Source organism: Vombatus ursinus, unplaced genomic scaffold (assembly GCF_900497805.2).
Source record: "Vombatus ursinus unplaced genomic scaffold, bare-nosed wombat genome assembly UNPS02014799.1, whole genome shotgun sequence".
NCBI lineage: Eukaryota > Metazoa > Chordata > Mammalia > Diprotodontia > Vombatidae > Vombatus > Vombatus ursinus.
In genome coordinates, this window is record NW_020954577.1 from 29,024,355 (window position 1) to 29,048,468 (window position 24,114).

General features: G+C 41.8%; 1 protein-coding gene across 3 annotated transcripts in view; it reads right to left on the reverse strand.

Moving 5' to 3' along the window:
- The window catches only part of LOC114050580 (collagen alpha-5(VI) chain-like), a 120,497-nt gene that overhangs the window by 30,029 nt on the left and 66,354 nt on the right, over window positions 1-24,114 (reverse strand). For all 3 annotated transcript variants that reach the window (XM_027872379.1, XM_027872378.1, XM_027872380.1), the window contains exons 22-33: window positions 23,721-23,783; window positions 19,882-19,944; window positions 17,946-18,008; window positions 17,254-17,316; window positions 16,015-16,065; window positions 15,858-15,893; window positions 11,828-11,890; window positions 10,139-10,201; window positions 8,847-8,882; window positions 8,703-8,739; window positions 6,968-6,979; window positions 668-1,143 (exon numbers count right to left, since the gene is read on the reverse strand). In XM_027872379.1, coding sequence (XP_027728180.1) covers window positions 668-1,143; window positions 6,968-6,979; window positions 8,703-8,739; window positions 8,847-8,882; window positions 10,139-10,201; window positions 11,828-11,890; window positions 15,858-15,893; window positions 16,015-16,065; window positions 17,254-17,316; window positions 17,946-18,008; window positions 19,882-19,944; window positions 23,721-23,783 — 1,026 coding nt within the window. The remainder of the gene's footprint in view (window positions 1-667; window positions 1,144-6,967; window positions 6,980-8,702; window positions 8,740-8,846; window positions 8,883-10,138; window positions 10,202-11,827; window positions 11,891-15,857; window positions 15,894-16,014; window positions 16,066-17,253; window positions 17,317-17,945; window positions 18,009-19,881; window positions 19,945-23,720; window positions 23,784-24,114) is intronic.

Below are 24,114 nucleotides of genomic sequence, written 5' to 3' on the forward strand. Positions count from 1 at the left end.
TCTCCACCTCATGGATTAGTTTTAAAAAAAACTGAGTGTATGGCCCCCAGGATAAGAACTTTTGTTCTGGGTGATCATCTATAAGCATTCATCCATGCATGGTATTAGAGTCGGTATTATGGCTACAAAGGTGAATATTCTTGGTCCTTGACCTGAACGGTCTTATAAGCTAGTTGGGAGACAGGAAACATTTATATAAAGATCAACAACAAAAGGTATCATATGCCAAGAGCCAAAGGACTGATACAGAGAAAAGGCTAAGAGAGTTTGGAGAAAAGAATCTGATGTGGGTAGCAGATCAAATACTAGGATTAGGAATCAGAGGAACTGAGTTCAAATCTCAGTTCTGCTATTTACCACCTGAATGGTTGGAGGAGTCTCTTTTTTGTCTCTGAAATTCAGTCTCTTTATCTGTATCATTAGGGTGTTGAATTAAATGACCTCTAAGATCCCTTCCAACTCCAATGTCCTATGAAGAGCTGAGATAGCCAAAGAAATTTCTTTAAATGAGTGCCAATGGTTCTGATGGCCTCAAAAATAATTAACTATCTCCCTGTGTCATCCATCAATAACAGAACACTATTTTGAAATCTATAAGGGAGGTTAGCAGCTTGCATTCCTAAGAATAAATAAATGGAGAAATATAACAGCTAGGAGAAGTCCCTACCTGGAAAGCCTCCTCAAGAGCAAACATTTCATTAAAAGCAAATACAGCTGGAATGATATTGAGGCCACTGAACTCCATGGTGGCAGTGATGATCGATGACATATCTGGAGATTGATTGTCACTAAAAAACACAGTGAGCCTCCTGACGTTAGGTCCTGGTAAGGTTCGCTTGAAAACATTCCTGGCCACAAATATCATGGCATTGCCAAGATCTCTAGAGTAGGAAGGTTGTTGAAATGTCATTCTGGAGAGCTTCTGGAGAAGCTGCCGCTTGCTGGAGTAGTCTGACCAGCGGACAAGATACCTGCTGTCAGAACTGTAGGAAAGGACAGCAACCTTTGCTCCCATGGGGCAGTTGTTTTCCCTGATTTTAAGGTCCTTCACAATGGAAATGGTCATATTTTTCACAACTTCAAATCTCTGTCTTGACACATCCAATGCAAATACCAATTCTGTTGGGTAGACAGGGCATTTGCCTAAAATCAAAGAAATAAAAACCACACATTTAGGCATTCTAGATCAATTGCACCAAGCAGATATCAATCCAGAGCCTATGAAAAGCATAACTCTCTAGCCCAGATGGCATTCCCTGGACTTGTAGGTGGATACCAACAAGTTAAGAAGGGTCTCCAGATTAGGGGGCTACCACTGCATAGTCATTCCTACTAATTCTGCCTGCCATGGCCAAGATTAACTCTTCAAATCCTTCTTTTCCTTGACAACTTTTCAAATATTTGAAGTCTTCCCATAAATCTTTTCTCCAGACTAAATACCTGCAGTTCCTTCAAAACATCCACACATGGCATTCTCTCAAGGCCATTCTCCATCAAGGGCACCCACCTCTGTAAACCCTGTATACACAGACCTAACACCCCATGCTAACACCACCATACCGAATGATCTCATAGAATCACAGAATCTCAGCCTTAGAAGGAACCTCAGACACCAGAGAGTCCTGGACAAGAATTTTCTCTACTACATACTCCATAAGTGATACTATAGCCTTTGCTCAAAGCCCTCCAGTGAGGGTAGCATAGCATCCCATTCCATATTTGGATGGCTCTATTTATTAGAAGCTTCTTGTGATATTAAGGCAAAGCTTGCCTCTCTGTTATTTCCACCTATTGTTCCTACTTTTGCCCTCTGAGCAATCAAATTAAATAATTTTTTTACCAGTTGACATCCCTTAAAATACTTGAAGTCCTCCCCTAAGTCTTCCTTTTTCTAAGCTAAATCTCCTTAGTTCCTTCAATAGAGCACCATATGGTGTGGTAGATGCAATATCCTAACCTTCCCTCCCACCCCCACCACGTAGGTTAAGTTAGTTTTTCCTTAAAAAGTGTTGAGACTTAACTTTAGACTGGGTTGGTTCAGGGGACCTAAGGCTCAGATCACGGATATCACTGCCTCCTTATCTGAGGACAAAGTAGTCACTAGGCACAACCGGGGCCTCTTGGAGGTTTGACTAGTGGATCACAATGATTGATGAAGGCAGGGGACCTTTGTTCAGCTGAATAGACTAGAGGTGTTCTCAATGTGTCCTTGCTGAAATGTCTTTCTTTTGAGACAGCTATCTAAATCTCCTTTTGTTAACTGGTGAAAGACTTATGCGTATCTCATTGTGTTCTAATATCTGAATGAAATTACCAGGGAACTGACATAAGTCAGGCCCATAGCAGAATATATGGCATGCTTTCCAGCCCCTTCATTATCTTCATCGTTCTTGTCTGGATGCTCTCCAGCTTATCATCATCCTTCTTAAAATGTCAGATGTGATCAGAGAAAGGCCACCTCAATTTCCCAGGGCATTTGCAAGTCCTCCTCACCCCCACCCCAAATCTCAGCACAATATTTCTATAAATTACATAGATTCAAATGAAGAGTATAAAAACCAGGGATTACCAAAAAGATAGCTAAAGGAACGTTACCTCTGTCTACAGTTCCATACTTTAAGTCCTAATATCTCGAACAATAACACCAAAAAAAGTCTGTTCAATTCTTTGGTGGATTAGGTTGGACTAGGGAGTTAAAACCCAAGACAAAGAGGAAAATAGTAAGGGAGAAACTAGCTGTCTTGGATGAGTTCAAGTCATCAACCCAGACGAATGAGATCTGAAAGAACTGTGGTGACTGTCAGTGAAGATGGTGGGCAGGAGTAGATCTGTTATAATTCTGGAGAAGGGTAAAAGCAGGGTGCTTACAAGCTATATGCCAGTGAGCTTGCCTTCTATTCTTGACAAAAATGTGAAATACTGAATTAAAGGGAGAATGAATGAACATCTAGAAGTTCAACAAGAACAGGTCATGCCAGACTAACCTTCATTCCCATTTTTGACAGATTCACCAGACTGTTAGATTGTGGGATGTTGTAGCTATAATTCGTCTAGATTTGAGCAAAGCATTTGACCAGCTCTCTCATGTTATTCAGGTGGACAAGAGGATTAGGAATAGCTAGGGGATAATGCATTTAGGCAGATTCAGAAACTGGTTAAATGCCTGGACTCCAAGAGTAGTCATTAATGGCTCAGTTTCAAGTTGGAAGGAGGCTCTCCTGGTGAGCTGGGTTTGGCCCAACACTGTTGAATATTTTTTATTAATGACTTGGATAAAGGAGTAGATGGCATGATCATCAAATTTCCAGACAAAACCATTTGGAGGGATGCCTGACACATTGGATGACAGAGTCAAGATTTTAAAAGATTCTGACAATGTTGATCAGTAATTGATTGGTTTATTCATGCCAGTAGCTAGGTGTCCTTTTGGTTTTATGCCCATACTGCTGTTATTGGTAGCAGATGGTATTGCTGATGGTGTTGTTTTTGTATGGGAATGAAGTCAGAATTCCCTTAAAGTTCTAAAGCTCAAATTTAAAAATATGGAAAAATGGAAACTCTTACATTTAGATTCAAAAAAGTCATCTCCACAGGTATAAAGTAAAGGAAGCATTGCTATATAACAGTCTGTCTGAAAAAAATACCTGGTGGTTTTAGTGGATTGCAAGCTCAATGTGAGTCAAGAACCAATATTTTCTTACTCTACCTTTATACAGGCATAGTGTCTGAGATTAGGTAGTGGACTAGGTCTGCTGTACTCTGTTCTGGTCAGACACCATAAGGAGGATTGTGTTCATTTTCAGGTATCTCATTTTATAAAGGAAATTGATCATCTGGAGAGCACCCATATGTTGGGGAAAGACCTTGAGTTCTTGGCAAAAGAGAATTGGCTAAAGAATTGAACTCATTATCTTTCCCCCTAAATTCTCCCCTCTCCCACTTTCCTACTGTAGGGATACTACTGTGTCCTTGAGGTTTACAACTTAGGGATCATTCTAGACTCTTCTTTCTCTCTCTCTCTCTCTCTCTCACACACACACACACACACACATACACACACACACACACACACACACACACCACCACCACCACCACCACCACCACCACAAAGCCTGCTGATTTCACCTTTAAAGTGCATGTCTGATCCTGTCATCCCCACTCTCTACTTAGTAAACTCCAGTGGCTCCCTATTGCCTTGAAGATCAAATACAAAACCCTCCTACTTTTCCAGCCTTTTCATACCCTACTCTTCTCCACATCCTCTTCCATCCAGTGATACTGGCTGGCCTTCTGGTCGTTCAATGAACAAGACCCTCCATCTCTTGACTCTGGATATTTTCTCTGGCTCTCCCCCATGCCTAGAATGCTCTCCCTCCTTCCCTCTGCCTACAGACTTCCCCGGCTTCCTTAAAGTCCCAGGTGAAATCCCACTTTCTACAGGAAGCCTTCCCCAACCCCTCTGTTGTTGATTATTTCCTGTTTTTCCTATATGTAGCTTGTTTTTGTATATATTTGTTTGCATGTTGTCTCCCCCAATTAGACTGTGAATTCTACGGAGGCAGGGACTGTCTTTTGTCTCTTTTTGTATCCCCAGAGCTTAGCACAGTGCCTGGAACATAGTAAGTGCTTAATAGATATTTGATTGATTGATTGATATTGAATCTGGAGAAGACAATCTTTGGAGTAGGGGATGGGATGATAACTCTCTTGAGGTAATCAAAATGCTGTTATGTGAAAAAGAGATTAGATTTGTTTTGCTTGGCTCCCACAGGTAAAGCCAGGAAGACAAGAAAGTCCAAGTCGACTTAAGGAATTTGGGGGAAAGAGGACTTAGCTAAACAAAAAACACCAGAAGGAAAGTCTCATGAGTGCAGCAGGAAAAGTAAAATGAATGTTGTTTTCTCGCATTGCTGGGTAATAAGTGGAGGTAAATGTGCTACTGGGAGGTGCTTCAGAACCACATCAAGAAAGCAAATATATCGTGCAGGAGGCACAGATGTTGGAGTTAGGCTTTGAGCCAAGTTAAGAGTGCAGGAACATGGCTAAATTTATCATGGGTCTGTGAGACCTGGAGTCTTCCACAGATGACATGACCAGCTTTTTGAACCATTTCCTTAGGGGCATCTGTGCACCATGCGGCAAGGCACAGATTCCCTGGGAAGCCCAAACCTGGTCCTACAGGGTGGTCATGCAGGCCACAGACCAGCAGGAGACACTCGTGGTTATCCTGCACAGGCTGAAGTGTGGGGACCAAGGGACAAGTGGGGAGAACCAACCCCATTGGAGGGACTCCCTGAAGGCAACATTAGGCAACAGGGTAGCAGCTGCTCTAGGCTGATGGAGAAGGAAAAGGCAAACTACTCCAGGATCTTTGCCAAGAAAACCCCATGTGGGGTTGACTGTATAACACCACCACAATAGCAGTTGTTCTCTGAAAGCAGTGAACAGGTCAGCCTAGTGTGTACCAGCCAGCGGCCGTGAGGCTCTACAATGGACGTTAGTGATGGCAGGGTTCATCTTCCACCATGATATCGAAACAGCTGAGGAGGTCAAGGAATGAGGTTCAAAAAGTTCAAATGATTTTTTTTCAGGGTCACACAGATAAGTAAGTGTCCTTGGTGGGATTTGAACCCAAGTCTTGTTGATTCAGTTCAGTGATGTATCAACTATGTTATTCCTTTATGTAATTCTCTTTTGCTTGTGGTCCTTCAAGCTTTCTAGGGATGTTGTAGATGGCATTGTCAGTCAGGGTCAGGTTAGACTAAAGAGGAATTCTGAAGTCTAAGGTTCCAACTCTGCACCTCCATCAAACCAGCATAGGGTTGAGGAGTAGGACTTCCTTCCCAAGCAAAAACAACCCGCATCAGCAAATAGCAATAGGATCTAGTACCAGGCACAGCAGTATGGACATCAAATCAAAGGGATAGCCAGCCACTGCCATCAACCATGTGATCAAAAATGAAACAATTACCGTCCTGAAGAAGCTTACATTCTATTCGAGGGAACACCTATGTATAAGAGTGTGTGTGTGTGTGTGTGTGTGTGTGTGTGCGCGTGTGTGTATACACAGAGATACATATATGCAAACACACCTATGTGCATACATGTACATTTATGTATGTACATGTATATACATATACATATATGTGTGCAAAACACATAGAAAGCCAACCAGGTTAATTTGGAAGGGGAAAATACTAACAGCTTGAAAAATCAAGAAAGCTTTGAAAAACAAGGTGGTGCTTGAGTTGAGTTTTGAGGGCAAGAAGGGACTTGAGGAGGAAGAGGTGAGGAGGCAGTACATACCAAGCACACAGACAAACCAGGGCAAGGCAGGGAGATAGGGGTGCCTTGCGTGAGGAAAGCTAGACCAGGAGTTCTTTACTTTTTGAAGGCACAGACTCCTTTGGAAGCCTGGGGAAGCAATGGATTTCCTAAAAAAAAGTTCTTAGATGCATAAAGTAAAATACATAGGATTACAAAGAAAGCCAATTATATTGAAATACAACTATGAAAATATTTTTAAAACCCAATTTCTCAAATCTTAAGTTAAGAACCCTTGAGTTGGAAGGTCAGTCTGAAGGGATTGCAAAGAACAGAAACTTGTGAAAAGCTTTAAAAGCCAAAAAGAAAAGTTCACATATGATTCCAAAAGCAACTCAGGGTTTACTGGATGGGGGAGTAACATGGTTAAAGCTGTGCTTTAAGAAAATCATTTTAACAGCTGTTGGGGCGGGGAATGAACCTGTTGGGGGGTGGACCAGTGTGGTGAGAAATTTCAGACTGGGAGGTCAATTAGGAGGCCATTGTAATAGGCCCGGTATGAGAGGATGAAGACCTGGTGATGGTCATGTGAGTAGAGAGAGGAGGAGAAAGTCAAGAGATGTTATGGAGGGGAAAAAATGATTAGATTTGGCAATGCAATAACCATTTCAATAAAAAACAAAGTATAATAGTGAAAACTTACCTTCCCAACAGGCTGTAAAAATGAGAGAGAGAGTATTAATATTTTTAGAATAAAATATTAAGGAAAAATGATTAAAGCCAAATTTTACTGTTTTACTATTACATTTTCTTCTAGCTCTATGCGGTCCTACTTTTTAGATGCAAGAAAACCAAGATGAGATTTAAAATGAAGAGACCAGCCTCTCACTGAAATTTAAGCTGATTTTTCTCCCTTCTTTATAAACTATAGCTGAAAGTATTTTCATAGGATCTTATGCTGAAAACTGAAGAACAGCCATTCATCTTTTAAGCACAAGCCTAAGCTTCCGATTTAGTGGCAAGGTCTTTAAAATTCAATTCATTTGATTGCACAGTACACATGTTGGCCTTTTGAGACCAGGGCTGGCTGCTAGACCAAAATCTGTCATCTAATTGTTTTCCCAGAAGAACATCCAGACGATTTCTATTCTCCTGAACAGCCTCAGGGAATTCCAAATGAGTCTGTGTTTGGCCACCAAGCTCCCTTTGTGTGGTGGAGTTTTATTCCCATCTAGCAGAAATGAGGAATCTTCCCCAGGGTTATTTCCACCAAAATAGCTAGTGCTTCCCTTTAAATGTTGGCTTTGCTTTTTAAAGTCTAAGATAAAACAAGAGATACAGTTGAAAAAGCTTACAGAAAACTTGACCTAGTTATTTTTTCCAAGTCTATTTTATTAATTTATTGAGAATCAAGAAACATTCGGATTTTACAAAAGATATTATACAGTCCCCATTAAATCTTCTTTCCGAGTGTCACATTCAATTACAACTAGGTCCCAATTAGTGAGAATATTGCATCCCATTAAGTGATCACATTATTTGAATTCTCACTGCAGACTTCCACTGGGTTGGTACCAATGGCCATCTTTTACATTGAATACATGCAACCACTTCATGGGATTCATTATTCACACTAATCGGTACCTAACTGTAAATTCAATGAACGTTTATCAAGCTCCTACTATGTATAATTCACTATGCTAGGTGCTAGTATACAAAGGCCAAAACTAGAAGTCTCTTCCTTCGAATGAAGAGTTTAATATGAACATAGTTTCTTCCTTTCTTCCTCCCTTCCTTCCTCCTTTCCTTCCTTCCTTCCTTCCTTCCTTTCTTTCTTTCTTTTTGTCTGGACCTTAGATTTCATCCATTCGGGGAACTTCTAGTGTGGAAACTCTCTCCTCTGATACATATTGGTAACTTGTGTGAACCTTATAGTCATAAAGAGTGTCCTAGAGGCAATGAGAGGTTAAGTGATCACATCACACTGCCTAGTATCACTCAGAGTCAAGACTTCCCAACTTCCTTCCTCTTTTCCCCACACCATGCTGCCTTTCCATGAACAGAATATCCTAATATCAATTTGGTTAGCATTTGCCTGTTTCTGTCATAAATGAGCTACTAAGAATCTGAATACTACCTTATGCTTGAATGTCAACCACCATTTCTCAGGTCTTCCTGCCACCAGGCCCAGCGCTCTCTCTACTGCACCACCCAGCTAAATCTGGTATGGTTAGATTTGGCTCATTGTCATAGCCTGTTGTGATGCTTTTAGGAAGATGATTGCATCAGCTAATGATCAGCTCTCTCTCCTTCCTGTCATCTGTACCATCTCCAAATATGATGAGTAGGCCAGCTATATTTTGAGCCCTACTGACTTCCATGTGCCTGTATGCTAAGAATTAATATTTTGGTCTCATTTGTGAAACCAGAGTACTCACGACTATGATCTCTCAGGAAATTAACAAGCTCACATTCCTAAAAGACAAGAAAGAGGGTCAATGAGTGTACAGAGCTATCATGGGTACTGCTCACATCTAGACAGATGAGTTGGAGACAAAAGGCTGGATGAGAGAGATACATACCGAACTTAGAGGCTGTCCCTTCATGCCTTTAGGACCCTGGAAAAGCAGGAAGCAGGTTATTGGTGTGTGCAAGATTAATTTGTACAAATTCTTAAGCTTTAACTATGCAACAGAAGAGGATAATGCAGTCTTAATTTTGACCACCAATTAGACATCTCAGAGCACCCAATGCAATGCCTTGTGCATGGTTGGTGCTCTTAGGATGACAGATTTGGAGATGAGAAATCATCTAGTCACCCTGCCCCTGTACCCCCTTCTCCATTTTACAGGGGATGAAACTCAAGCTCAGAGAGGCCCTAGGATCACAGATTTGGAGTTTGAAGGACCTTAGAGGCCATTGGATACAACAAGAAGGAAGCTCAAACTCAGAGTTGCCTGGGGTCATCCAGTTAGGAAGTGGCAGAGTCAGGATTAGAACTCACCTAGTAGTCTTTCCACTGTATCATACCCATATTAAGTATTTGCTAAATGGATGAATGTTAGCGAGCACAAGCTGGGTCAGAGGATAACATCTGAGACCTTGGCTCAGCAAGGATTGGTCCATACTAGGCAAGGGTATTTCAGCGTATTGGCTCACTTAGCTCAACGCATCTCCTCTCCAGCCTGCCCACCTTGGCTCACTCCGTATAGGATGCGTTGAAGTGAAAGGAATCTGCTGCTTGGCTGAGCAGTGTTTGTCTAAATGAGGCAATGCTTGAAAGGAATAATATTCAAGAAGCAAGCTTAAACTTTCCAAGTGGTAAAACCAAGAATACCAAGAACTGGATTTGAATGGAAATGAAAAAGGGTGGGCATATCACAAAGCAAAAGTTAAAATCACAGAAAGGGGTTGCTTTCAAAATCTTGCAAGTTTGACATAAACACCTATTTGGCTTTTATTATGGAGTTAATTTTAGTCCAGAAAGTCAAGGGTAGTTGCAAATCAGAGAGCAAGCAGCCTAGAGTGATCAGGTACCAGGAGATCTAAATGTTAAGGGAACAAAGATCCAAGAGATGCTTAGAGCCCGGTTGCAATTAATTAGAGAAGGCTTCCTGGAGGTAGTGAGTACTCACTCATCTAAAAAAATCCTGAACCTTCTTTCTCATTCTCTGTCCTATTCTCTTCCACTAGGATAAAAAGAGTAAAGTAAGTGGGCATTTTCCCAGTGGCCCCCAAGGACCACTCTTTTGGTTCTTTTCAGAGGAAAGGGAACAATAGTGTCAAATGTTGTAGCATCCCAGCTTTGCGAGGGACTTTGAATGAAAAAAAAATAGTCACCAGAGTATTGTTCACTAGGTATGGAAATACTTACCCTTGGCCCTGCGGGTCCAGGAGCACCAGGAAAGCCGATTTCACCCTTTGGACCCAGGCCAAACTACGGAAGAGAACATGTTATAGATAACATCAATCCATGTGGCTTGAATATAAATAAAGATCCAGACGATATACAAGGAAATATTAAAGGATAATTATGAGGCACTTATTAAAGTCAAACTATTTACTTATGGTAGATGAAAATGTTATCAGTGTGCTTAGTTTCAATAAGACTTTATAAACACAAGTCATGGTTCATTCAGGGCAAATAAAGTGTTCGCTCAGAAAGTGAATAGCCATTCCTAAAAATGAACAACAAAACTGAACATTCTTGTTCCTTTTTAATGTTTCCCCAACTACTCATCTAGGGATGTGTTTTTGGCTGCACATTTGCCACATAAATTTTTTTAAGGAGACAAAGTGAACAAGAGAAACAATCTGACTGTCGTATGAAGAGACCTAATGAAGAACCTCCAACCTGAAAAAAAAATGAAAAAAAAGCATCAGCACCAACATAAGGAGGGAATTGGAAAGGTCAGCCATTTACACAGCTCAGGATGATGGACTTGGGCGCTAATGAAATTTATCCAATCAAGCGGAAAGCACCTGGCTGCTGCCAACCTTTTCACTGTAAGAATGATGCCCATGACTGAATTCATACATAAAAATGAACATGCACCTTTTATCTCTGTGCTTTCTTCCTGAAAATGAATAAGTGTCTGGCCTCACCAAATGACCTTGGGTTAGGGAGAGCAGAATCATTGGAAAAGTCAAAAAAGATTCAGGAGGAAAGAAGGCAGCTTCCTTTCTATTCAGATAGATCACATGTAAGGAGACAGCATTCCGAATATGGCACAAAAGTCAAGAACTTTGTTGTTGGCAGATATACATACACATTATACACATAAACATACATGTGTAATTTCATAAAGGCAGGATATGGGAGAGGGAGGGAGAGTAGGATACTGGAAGATGACTTTGACTTTTCCACCTTGGTTCTGGTCTCCAGCTTCATTTGAATGTTAATCAAGGTAGATTTTGGAAGAAAGGCTCAAGGAAGCACCTCAGCTTCCATATTACCCCTATGTTTGTTTGTTTCCTAACAGAGGCCCTAAAATGGGTAGGAAGACACAGGATCCCAATTAAGGGTGCAATGCAAATCAAAAGGAATTTCCTGTTAGTCAGATTGCTATTTGAGATCATGGGCTTAAAAACAGTCTTAGACACAGATGAACAACCTTAAAATGAGGACAGTCTGGCCAGCTTTTGCTGCTTCAAAGTTAGATTATCAACCTCCCTTTTCAGAGAGAGAGGCTTTTTAACAACCATTACAGATAATGCTATGTTCTGGACCTTATAATATAAGCTAACAAATAGTTGAGAAAATTAGCATTAATACAAACAACCTCTAAAGATTTACCACTTCAACACTGCATAGATTCATGGAATTTTGGAGCTAGAAAAGCCCTTAGAGATCATTTAGTCCAAACCAAATCTGTACAAATGGATGAACTAAGACCTAGGGAAATTGAATGACTTGTCCGAGGTTACACAGCTGTTTACTGGCAGATTAGATGACCTAAGAAATTATGAACAATCTAAACTATTTTTTTAAATATAGCGGCCAGATTTATTTTATTAAAAAATAAACAAGAACCTAATATCCCAAGGAAGTTAGCCTACTTACTGTGAGTCCTCTGAATCCTTTAGGTCCAGGTTTCCCTTGAATTCCTGGGTCACCAACATCACCCTAGTGAATTAGATATAGTAAAGTTGAAGTACTGAAATTATCCATACTAAGACTTAGGAAAATAGACAGTATCTTTAATAATAATTGATATTTATATAATGCTTTAAGGTTTGCAAAGTGCCCAGCACACAGTAGGCATTTAGTAAATCCTGGTTGGTTGAATGATTGAAGGAGATAGTCATTACTCAAATTCTTGTTTTTCAAGCTTTACAATAACACAATAATTCAATAATCAAATGAGATGCCCAGAGTGTAAATACTGTGATTAAAGTTAAGTACTTCCTGCATTGATGTGGGTGTAACTTTTCCGGTTGGTTAAAGTTCTCCTTCTGACATGTGGTTTATTGGAGGTGATAGTCCCCAAGGTGCCCCAGATGACCAGTGGCTAGCCTTATCACCTAACCTTATTTCAGTGTTCAACTTTGGGTAATTAATAACCTCCTCAATGTGATTCTTCAGAATTTGATTTTTTGAGGCTGAAAATACTTGCTCTATGGCACATGGAAAGCTCCTGACATTTACTGATTGTTACCCTGGGCAAATAACTTAACCCCTCGACCTCAGGTTTGTCATCTGTAAACTGAGGATAATAACAGTTCTTATCTCCCAGAGTGGATGTGAGGATAAAATGAGATAATATTTACAAAGCATTTTGTAAACTTTAAGGCATTATATAACTGCTAGCTATTATTATAATTCTATTTATCCTTGAATATCGGTATTTTTGCCTATTGACATTAACATTCCACCTCATCCATTTTTGTCATTCAGTCAAGTCCAACTCTTCGTGACCCCATGTCCGGCCCCTGTATCCTCCACTATCTCTCGAAGTCTGTCCAAGTTCATGTTTGTTGTTCCATGATACCACCTATCTCTGATCTATCATGACATCATCTCATCTTCTGCCATCCCCTTTGCCTTTTGCCTTCAATCTTTTCCAACATCAACGTCTTTTCCAATGAGTCCTATCCAACTCTTCATGATCCTTTTTTGGGGTTTTCTTGGCAGAGATACTGGAGTGGTTTGCCATTTTCTTCTCCAGCTCATATAAAGATGAGGAACTGGGGCAATCATGGTTCCCAGATTCACAAAGGTAGTAACTGTCTGAGGCCAGATTTGCACTCAGGGAGATGAATCTTCATGACTCTAGATCCAGTGCTCTATCCACTGCACCACCTACTTGCCCAAGGATAGATCACTGAAGACAAAACAAATTCCATGGAGAATTTATTGAAGGAAAAATTATTTTCTAAATCTTCCACTAAAGATCTCCTCTGATAGTGGCACAGAAGTGGTTCTGGGTTCCAAGGATTTGGGTGGTAGCGTGGCCATAGACTGTGTGTGTTTACCTGTGAAATGTTCATTGCCACTACTCTCCTTCTTCAGCAAACTGGCTTGCTTTCATTTCTCCACACGACATATTCTGTCTTCTGACTTTGAGCATTTGCATGGGCTGTTCTTCCCCTTTCCCCCCATCTGTGTCTGGAATGCACTCCCTCACTCTTCACCACCACCTCACACAGTTCCTAGTATAAGGGTAAGGTTCAGGTGAGTAAGTTGATATCACCCCAAAATATTTAATGTCAAGAAGACTAGTCTTCATTCATTTATCAGGTGAGAATACATCTTGTTCACTAGATGTGAATGAGGCTTGGACACTTCTTGAATCAAAGATATTTCAGTTAGATGCAACAGGAAGCCCGTTTCAGTTGGGTGAGGGACTTGATCCCACCCAGAGAAGCTTGTTTAAAAGGAGACGCTAGTCCAGAGCTGAGGAGAGATGTCAAGGGTGTAGCCGCAAAGAGGAAGATGAGCTGGAAAGAATCAGCAGCTCAGGGACAATTGGCAAAAGCTAGAAAATAAAGTAGACCTGAGATGCAACAGAGAAGGGAGACTGAGGAAGGCCTTTGGTCCAAGGGGCCCTTTAGAGCAGGAGACAAGGCTGATACCACCACTCGTTCCCAAACCCTCGAAGACTGAGGGAACTTCCAAGACAGGTCTCCTTTTTTCCAGCTTCCTCTTTCAGGGCCTCTCTCTTGCCAATCACCATAATCTACTCTGCTTGTCCTTTACCCAAACATTTCTACTGCCCTAAATTTCGCCTTGACCACAAAGAGTCCGTGGAGTTAGCAAGAGACAAAGATAAACTTTAACTGAGGTAGAGAATCAAACCTCTGCCTAACTATTAGGAATCTTCCTAACTAGGGATTTGAAGTGAATGTGCTGATATTCCTAACTTTCACTTAATATAAATTCTCTAAAGTAGCAGTGCAGGGAACCAGGTGGACCTGAGAGGTCTACTGCATTACCCCAGGCTCCAAGTGAGCTAATTATTGTAATGGTGCCAAGACAGCTTCCTCAAAGCTTGCCACAAGTGCTGAAGCCCATCCTGAGCCTCTCCCCAGGTGCTAGTGCCCTCCCCCTCCCCCAAAAGGACTTTGTACCTATTTTGCATTTTGTTTTTACACACGTTTTCCCTTCAATAGAATGTAAGGACCTGTCCTTGCCTTTGTATCCCCAGTATCCCCTTAATAAATGCTTGTCCAGGCTCAGGAACCCATGACAGTGGTCTATAAAGTCTGTGTTAATAAAGGGAGTCCAGTAATGGGATACTTGAAGCTCTGAAGCATTTTCCCAGTCACACAGATACTACTGAGAGCAGGGGAAACATGTCTTATGTTTGTGGAGGGGGGGGGTGGGGAAGAAGTAGAGAGGTGTTACCTATGTGCACGGTATTTGTTTTCCCTTACTGGTTAATACAAGGGTCCAGATGCTCACCAGTAGTCACATACCTGTTTTAATAGTTGTAGACTACAAATCCTGTCCAAATAACCTATGAACAAGGCCTGTAGGTATATTTATGCATCTGACTTAATTAATCATTTCATCTAGATGTCATAGTTGATAGAGTCCACTGCAAGTTGACTTAGTCAGGAAGACCTGAGTTCAGATACTGCCTAAGAGATTTACTGAGTAAGCCATGGCAAATTACTCTTCCGCTTCAATTTCCTTATCCATAAAATAAGGCATATACCTTATTAAAGGGTTGTTGCTAGGCTCAAATGAGATAACTCATGTAAAGTGCTTTGCAAAGCCCGACCCCATTAGGGGTTTTCTTGGCAAAGATACTGGAGTGATTTGTCATTTCCTTTTTTAGTTCATTTTACAAATGAGGAAACTGAGGCAAACAGGGTGAAGTTTGCCCAGGGTCACACAGCTAATAAGCATCTGAGACCAGATTTGAACTCATGGAAGATAGGTCTTCCTGATTCTAAGCCCAGTGCTCTACTCACTGCACCACAATATGTAATACAATGTAATAGATCATCATTTCAAGATGGCGAGAGCATTCACAACTAGGGGACAATCGATAGGGCTTGTGGAGAAGATGCCATCTGGGTTGTCCTCTGAAGACAACTGGGGATTCTGGGAAATGTTGTTGTTCATCCTTTGTTCTCAAAGAGGACCAATGACATCAGGAGGGTGATGTCTTGACTTGCAAGTGAATTAGATTTAAGTGATGCGGGGCTGTGTAAAGCCACCAGCCTCACTCTGTCCTCCAGAGCCATCTGGGTCCAGTGGCAAGACATAGTTCAGGATGACTGGAGACGGACCCGGACGCTGTGGGAAGCCTTTTTAAGCCAAGGTCTTTTCTGGGAGAAGCAGATGAGAATTGAGATGAGAATTGCACCTCAGGGAAATAGCTAGCAGGCCAATTGTTATCAGAATAAAGAGTGTATAAAGGATAGTAATATGAAATAAGACTGGAAAGGTGGATAACAAAATGTAAATTTAAGAAAATCCTTTCCTACCTAGAAAACAATGCTCACCCAGGGCTGTCTTCTGCTATTTTCCACTATGCACCCAAGAGGAAGTATGTCTGCCCTCAAGGCTTATCTGCATACACAAATAGATAAATAGATGTTTCCTATTACAGTAATTGAGATTTAAGTGAAGCTCCAGGTACCTGGTTCCCACTGTCTCCCAGTTGTCCTCTTGGGCCCTGTAATTTGCAAGACAGAAAAAGAATAAACAAGTGTAGGCAGATCATTACTCAGTGCATTTGTACACAGGTGGTTTTTGATTGACCAAGTGAGAAAAGCTGTAAATCTTTCAGTAATTACCTTTGCTCCTTTCCTTCCTTGGCGGCCATAGCCTGGAATGCCCAAGTCTCCCTGTGAACACAGGAGTGAATTTCAAATTTACTGCATTAAGTGTTTCTTACATCTCACATGCAGATACACCTGCCCAGGAGAAGGAGACCCTGGTGGGAGTGGTCATTAGCCAAGATAACATGGTGTCAAAAAAGTCTTTGGAATAATCATCCAAGGACCTGCTTTGTCACCTCAGGACCACTCCCTAGGTGAAAGTGTTGGAGGAAGTGATGAAGGGGGTCATCTAGGATAGCTAGATAGCAGAACTGCCTCCTTGGAGATTACAGATCTGCTCCAGGAAGCCATGAGCCAGAGATACCAAAGGAAAGGACATATCCAGAGAAATTTCTCAACCTCTATTCTGACCTTGTGTTTTTTTTGCCATAGCAAAAGCTGCTCCAAGTGCAGAGGAGAGAGGAGATTAAGACTCCCTGGCAAGCATTCAGAATCCCAGTGTATTTCCAACTTTTCATCCTAAAAACTAACTCAGCATCTCTCCCTATAATTTTGTCCTATAAGCCAACCCTGATTTAGAGAACTGGAAAAGACATAGCAACCAATGAGTCCAACCCATATGTGAAAAGAAATAGCCACTAGAACAAACCCAACAAGAGCCATCCAGCCTCTGCTTGAATACCTCCGAAGAGGGGAACCCACCACTCCTCGGGGCAGCTCATCCCCCTTTGGGACAGCTAACTGTTAGAGCACCAGGCCTAAAGAAACACTCATCTTTCCTTCCCCAGGCTGGTCCATCCCCTTTCTACCATCCTTTTCATCTCTGGATGGATGTGAGAAGAACAAAGCAATCCTTTATTTTCCTCTGAAAAGCAGGTCTAGTTATGAGGGTAAGCAATAGGACTTACAGAGGCCCTAAGTAAAGGTTCTGAACCTTTTGTGTGTCGTGGGCCCCTCTGGCAGTCCAGTCAAGCCTATGGACCCCTCCTTATAAAAATATGGGTAAACATATCAAGTAAAATATAGAAGATCACAGAGGAAATCAATGAGGTTAAAATATAATTTTCGAAAATAAGTCCATAGACCCCAAGTTAAGAATCCACACCCTAAGAGAATAGTTTGACAACCACTGTCCAAATCCATCTGATCCTCAGAGATCTTGGGTCCCCAAAAAGCACAGACTCTCTGTTAGGTCCCTTCTTCCCATCTCAGAGTAGAGGATTGTTGACAAGAAAGTAACCCCCAGACTCAAACCTGCATTCCGCGTGATCCGGTTTGCCCCATGGTTCCTTTGCCACCTGGAACTCCTGGTTCTCCCTAGGGCATCAAATGAGAACAGTGAATCCCTGATAAAAAGTGACCCAGCTTTCAGATGAGGGTTCACCAGAGGCCCTGAGGACAACTGCCCATGGGCTCTCTTGGTGCAGGGCGAAGGGCTCTCTAGCTAGCATTGGGAGGCCTTGACAAAGGGATCGTCATAGATGGGCCAAAAGGTTTCTCTCTAACACCTACAGGGCACGTGTATTGGTCTCTTATAACACATAAATATTGCTGTTCTGAGTATTAAAAAATAGGAGGAAAAAGAGAATTTGGTAATCCCGGGAGAAGCTTCTTGGAACTCACACCATCGCTTTAGAAAAGGCATGGCGTCATGGAAAGAGACCTGGGCGTCTTGTCTCAACTCTGCCCCTAACCAGTCTGGTCATCTAAGGGAGTCACTCTCCAAACTTGAATTTTCTCACCTATAAATTGATCCTTATAATAATGCTGTGAGGTACGTCTTATTATCCTCCCTAATTTATGAATGATGAAACTGAGGCTGAGAGAAGGTGACTTGCCCAGGGTCACTCAGCTAGTAAAGATCAGCATCAGGATTCAAACCCAGGTCTTCCCAAGCTCAGTGTGCCACCACACCATCTTCCAAATATAAAAGAAATAAGACCTACCTTCCTTCCCAAGGTTCCAGGTTTTCCAGGACTCCCTTTACTCCCTGCTGGTCCAGAAGACCCCTGAAATGACAGGCAAGATACAGAAATTTGTGAAGAAGAAAGCTTTAGAAACCCCACTAGAAATTGTTCCCTTCGTTATGTTTGTTTGCTAAGAGAGCATTTACAAGCCTCCTTCAAAAAGAACTAGTTCCACCTAACAAAAAGACCCAATGAGGGAAAATTGCTACCGTAGATATACTTCTGACCCAAAAGGAAGAACTAGAAGGAGATTGATGGGAACAGGAACCAGGGAAGAATGTGACCTTGTCATTGCTGAGAAAGAAGGCCTGTGTTCCAATCCCGCCCGTTGGTTAATCGACAGGTGGCATGTTTCTCTTTTTACCCATCTGTAAAGGGGGATTAATTCTCATCCATTTCTAACCCATCTCAAGAGGATCATAGCAAGATAAACCCGCATACAGACAGTTAACTCTCAGCCAACTAATTCCAGGGTAAATGGCAATGGTGTGGATAAAAGAAAATACCATACATACTCTCTCTGCCTCCGTCTCTGTATCTCTGTCTCTCTTTGTCTCTATTTATTTATATATATACACACATATATGTATATGTATATGTGTATGTACATATTTATATGCATGTGTATATATAGATATATGTGTATATATATCATACAAATATAATAAATTAATTATAGCATAAATACATAATTAATATAATATACAAATATATACATGTAATATTTTAAAAGCCTCCTCTTCTATGTGGCTTTGGAATGATTGACATTAAGTGGTAGGATTTCTACAAAAGTTTTGCTTGGGCTAAGGTTAAACTGGGTTTGTGTTCTCTGAAGGCATGCTAAATGTACCCCAGAAGGCCTGTAGCCCAGGGCTATGATGCCGAAGTGGGAAGGGTGCCTAGGGCAGGGTAGACGTGATCTAAGTCTCCTGTGGAAGAAGCCAAGAGCCTGCTTCCAGGAGGGCATTATAATGTGTAATGGAAGTGCCTTAGAGCATGTAAAGACATTCTGTACCTGGGTCCAGTCCACTCTGTATGTGGTGAAGAGGAGGATTATTGATTACCTGCGTAGTTTAGGACTGGGGTGCTTTCAAAGAGTTGGCTAAGGTCAATCTCTTGGTGTGGGCTCTTTTCCAGACCTGCTAGCATTGGAGAAGAAAGATGAACTGCTGAGGGTCTCTGGGTAGGGACAATGCCCCAGATGCCCTCTCACCTAGAGCGGGCATGAAACCAATAGTCCATGGCCCTGCTCTTGCTTCTCTCTCTGTTCTGCTTGTAGATAAAGGAGATTTGGCTATAGTCCAGTCAACTTTGAAAGGTCAGGAGAGTGAGTCACCAGGAGGTCTGAGAGGGGCATCTCTGTTAGCTATGGTTGGCTCACCAACCAGGCCGACATCAAGTCTCCAAGGAGAAGAATGACCTTCGGGACCCAGTCCATCGAGAGCTGGGAGCTGAGACCCAGACTCATCCAGCAGTGATGCTGCAATTGCTCATAAACTCAGTGGGACCAAAGCTGCCTTAAGTCTGAGTCTACTTTCCCCAGAGACAGACTGATGTAGGGGAGAATATGTCCCCGAGGTGTGATGGGGATGTGTCTGTATTTCTGTTGTTGTTATATCTGTGAAGTAAATACCCCTTTGTCACAGCTAACCATTGGAATTGGTTTAACAGATCTAGAGTGTTAATCATTGGTGGCTAACCATGGGAGCACATGGGGGAGGGGGACATACCTGAAGGCTGATGGCCTTATGGAAATGCACTCTAATCCCTGGTACCCTGAGGGGGAGAGGTAGGCCCCCTGACTCTAGGAGAGTAAGGTTAAAGCCCTTACTACACAAAAACTGATGACATGTTAAATGAGAAGAAAATCAATTCTTGGCACATCATCAACATGAAGTGAGGCCATCTTGCCTACCTGAGGCCCTTTGTTTCCAGGACTTCCTTTTTCTCCCTTCTGTCCAATGTTTCCACTTTGTCCCTGGTTATGACATTTGACACACAAAAAAAACCACAATGAATATTTCTTCTTAGCAAGTGAAGGGTGATGGGCAGAAGTGAAAAGCGTATTTTCTTGCTTGATTCTTCAAAAAGTACACCCCAACCCCACCACAAAACTCCACCCAGAAACCCCTTTTTTAAAAAAATTGTCCTGACATCAAAAAGTAATGGTCTAAAGTGTCCAATTAAGCATCTCATCCACTCATTTGACAAACATCTGTGCAGGGAAATTCAAAGAAAGGAGCCATGGTCTCCCATTTGGGTATTTGTATCATTACTAGCTTTCTAGGGTATCTTGATATTCCAAAGGTAAAAGCAGCCTTAAAGTTTGAATATTGGGTGGCATCCACAAAGGTAAAGTATCTCCTCCATGAAGCATTCCTTGATTTCCCCTCTCCCTCAGTAGTAGTTCTCCCCCTCCCCAGATAACCTTTTAACAATTTGTCTGCATAGGTGTTTCCTGGTTGCATGTGTGAGTTTCTTCAGGACAAAGACTACCTTTTTTTTTATCATGAGAACATGGCATAAATCAGCTTGTAATAATTTTTTTTAAAAAACTGAATTGAAAAAGTAAAGTTCAATAAATCCAAGTGAAGACCAAGATCAGGGTAGGAAGGTTCCTTGGGAAAAGTTGGTGACAATTACATCTTGGTTCTAATGGACAGAGACAGTCAACCTTGGAACCTAAGAGGTGTGAAGGGGAGGAGTATGAAATGGTAACGATAGGTTGATACTAAGTTTTGAAGGGCTTTAAATGACAGGATAAGTGATTTATATTAGATAAAGAAATCAGGGAATCACTGAAGGTATTTGATCAGGACTGTAATTCCAGCAGACTCATACCCCATGGAGATTATTCTGAGCTGCGTGGAAGGTGGGATGAGTGGGGGAGATCTTGGGCTTGGGAGAGCCAGTTATGAGGTTGTATCATAGGACATGTGTGAGATGATGATGACCTGATCCCTTGGGGTAGTGTGAAGGGTAGCCCATAGCTTCCAGGAACAAGGAGGTAATGGGTCTACTCTTCTCTGGCCTCACCAGACAACATTGGGAGTAGTATATTCAGTTGTGGGAGCCAGTTTAAGAAGGACATTGATTAAAGCCAGAGGGAATCCAGAGAATGGTGAAAGGCCTTGAGTCCATGACATGAAAATGATTTGAAGGAGCAGGATATGTTTAGGCTAAATAAGAGAAGACTATGTTCCAGTATTTGAAGGGCTGTCATGTAAAAGAATTAGACTCATCCAGTTTGGCCAGAGAAAACAGTCAGCCAGTCAATAAGTATTTGTCAACTATCTACTATGCACCAGGCTTTGTGCTAAGTTCTAGACCATGTACAACGGGCAGAAGTGGCAAAAAGGCCAATTTAGGCTTGATGTCAGGGAAAACTCCATAAGAATGAATTAGAGCTGTTCAAAAGTGGAATGGCTTCCCTTAAGAGAGACGATAGGTCTTCCCTCTTCGGAAGTCTTCATGTAGAGCGTGAGCGACCGTGTGTCCAGTATAACATAGTGGAGATTCCTTTTGGGGATGGGATGGAGCAGATAACTGAGCTCCATTCCACCTCTCAAATACTATGATGCATGATTCTGCTGTGAGGGGGAATCAACAGGTGCTGGCAACGTAAGAAATGGAGAGGATGAAGAAGGTGGTCAACTATGACCTCCGGGTTTCTCATCTGGCTGACTTAGAGGATGGTGGCCCCATTTACAGAAATAAGGAAGCTGGAGGAAGGTTAGGTTTATGCAGGAAGATCATTGGTCCAGTTTTGGACATGGGCGGTTTGAGGCCCTGGTGAAACATCTCCAAATGGAGATGCCCATCAGGCAATCTGAAATGCAAGACTGAAAATTGGGGAGGAGATTAGGGTTAGATAATCAGATTTAGGAATAACTTAAATATTGGTGATAATTAAACCTGAGAAAGGAGGTGAGATTATACAGGAAGAAAAGTTAGAGGGAGAAAAGGATAGAGGAAGGAGGAGACATCCACACAGAGGAGATGAGAGGAAGATGAGGAATCAGTGAAGGATACTGAGAAATAACTTAGTTTGGGGAATAAGGAGAGAGTGGTATCATGGAATTACAGAATCACAGAGTCTCAAAGGCCATGCATGAACCCAAATGAACAAAAATCACCTCCACAACATATGAGTGGTTATCTAAGCTCTGCTTCAAAGACCACCAGTGAGGGGAAACCCACTATCTTTCAAAACAGCTCATTCTACTTTTCTATAGTTCTAATTGTTAGGAAGATGAAGGAGAGAGAATAGAGATGGGGAGGGTCAAATGCTACAGAGAGGCCAAGGAAGATGGTGCTTGGGAAAGGGACATTAGATCTGGCAACTGATCTTTGAGAGAGCAGATTTAAGAGAATGATGGGGAGGGGGGCAGCTAGGTGGTGCAGTGGATAGAGCTCCAGCCTTGAAGTCAGGAGGACCATAGTTCAAATCCGGTCTTAGACACACAACACATAACACACAACACGTACTAGCTGTGTGACCCTGGGCAAGTCACTTAACCCCAATCGCCTAGCAAAAAGGAAAAAAAACAAAACAAAACAAAACAAAAAGAGAATGATGGGATCAGAAGTCAGAATAAAAGGACACAAGGAATGAGTGATGAGGAAGAGGTTAGGGCAAGTGTCCAAGTTTTTTTCTATCAGTTTAGTAATAAGGGATAAGATGATATCAATACCCTGAGGGAATGAAAAGGTCAAGGGGCAGGATTTTGTTTGTTTGTCTGTTTGAGAATAGAGGAGACCTAAACGTGTACCTAGGCAATAGAGTAGCAACCAAAACATAGGGAGAGACTGAAAACATATTATTATGAGAGGCGTTTATTTTATTATGGCAACATTTCTCCTCTATCTGTGGTTTCCTTATGTGTGACCCTATCAACTTTTTTTCTGGCATTCGCTAGGGAGGATAGGATCAGGTTGGTTGAACAACCTCCAAATTCTTAAATTCCTAATTAAATTAACTTTGAGACTTTTATCTTGTAGAAACCTGGGCCTGGAGCCCTGGGCAGGAGAAACCAACTGGTTGGTCAGATTTGATGACCCACTAAGCATTATGTTGGGCCTCCTTTTCTACACAAAGGCTCCATGTGGGCTCATCAATACTACCATTCCTGGAAATGAACTGTCAGTGAATTTCCCATCACTCTAACCACCATTCCCTTTGACATCCCTGCCCTGACCCTGGTTTCCCTTTATGCATTACCTTCCTCTGTTAGAATGTTAGCTCCTCGAAGGCAGGGACTGTATTGTATGCTTGTATTTGTAACCCCAGACCATGACACTGAGCCTGGCACACAGTGGGTGATGAATAAGTGCTTTTTCATTCATTCATTTATTCATTCATTCATTCATCAAGGGGCCTCAAATGCAGCAGAGGCAAGTACAACGGTAGACCAAGAAAAAATCAATCTCATCTCCCTTCCTTATACCCTCATTTTATATACCAATGGTAGAATCATAGATCTAATCCAATTCCCTCATTTTACACTTGAGAGAAACTGAGGCCCAGAGACATTGGGTAACTTATCCAGGATCACACAGCTAATAAGTGTCAAGGTCAAGATTTGGATCCAATCTAGAACATTTTCCATTATAGGGGAAGTAGGTTTCAGGGGCTATCAGAAGAATGAACTGACATTTTTCATTTTGTCTTAAAACCAACACATGCAGAAATACCATTAATCAACAAGCATTTATTACTTTATTCAGGAATGTACTCAAAATATTCAAATGTACCTCAGTTCCTCTTAATCCTTCAGGTCCATTTTCACCCTTTGGGCCAACGTTTCCACCTAGGCCCTGTGGGATGAATAATCAACATTAAGGTTTTCTCCGAGGCAGGCAGGATGCTAATCACAATAAACACTCCCACTGATGTAGCCCTTTGTAGTTTCTAAACCATTTCCTTTACTACACTGTGAAGTTGTTAGCATTCCTCAATTTTACAGCTGAGGAAATTAAGGCCCAGAAGACTCAGATCACTTGTTCAGAGTCAAAGCAGTTTCAGAGCTTGGACTTGCTCTGACACGTAAGCTCCTTCTCCTGGGCCACACTGTCCTTATCTCTGTCCTTAACTTTTTTTCAACGGTGTTTCGGAAGATCTGCCCAATTCAAACACAGCTTGCTATGT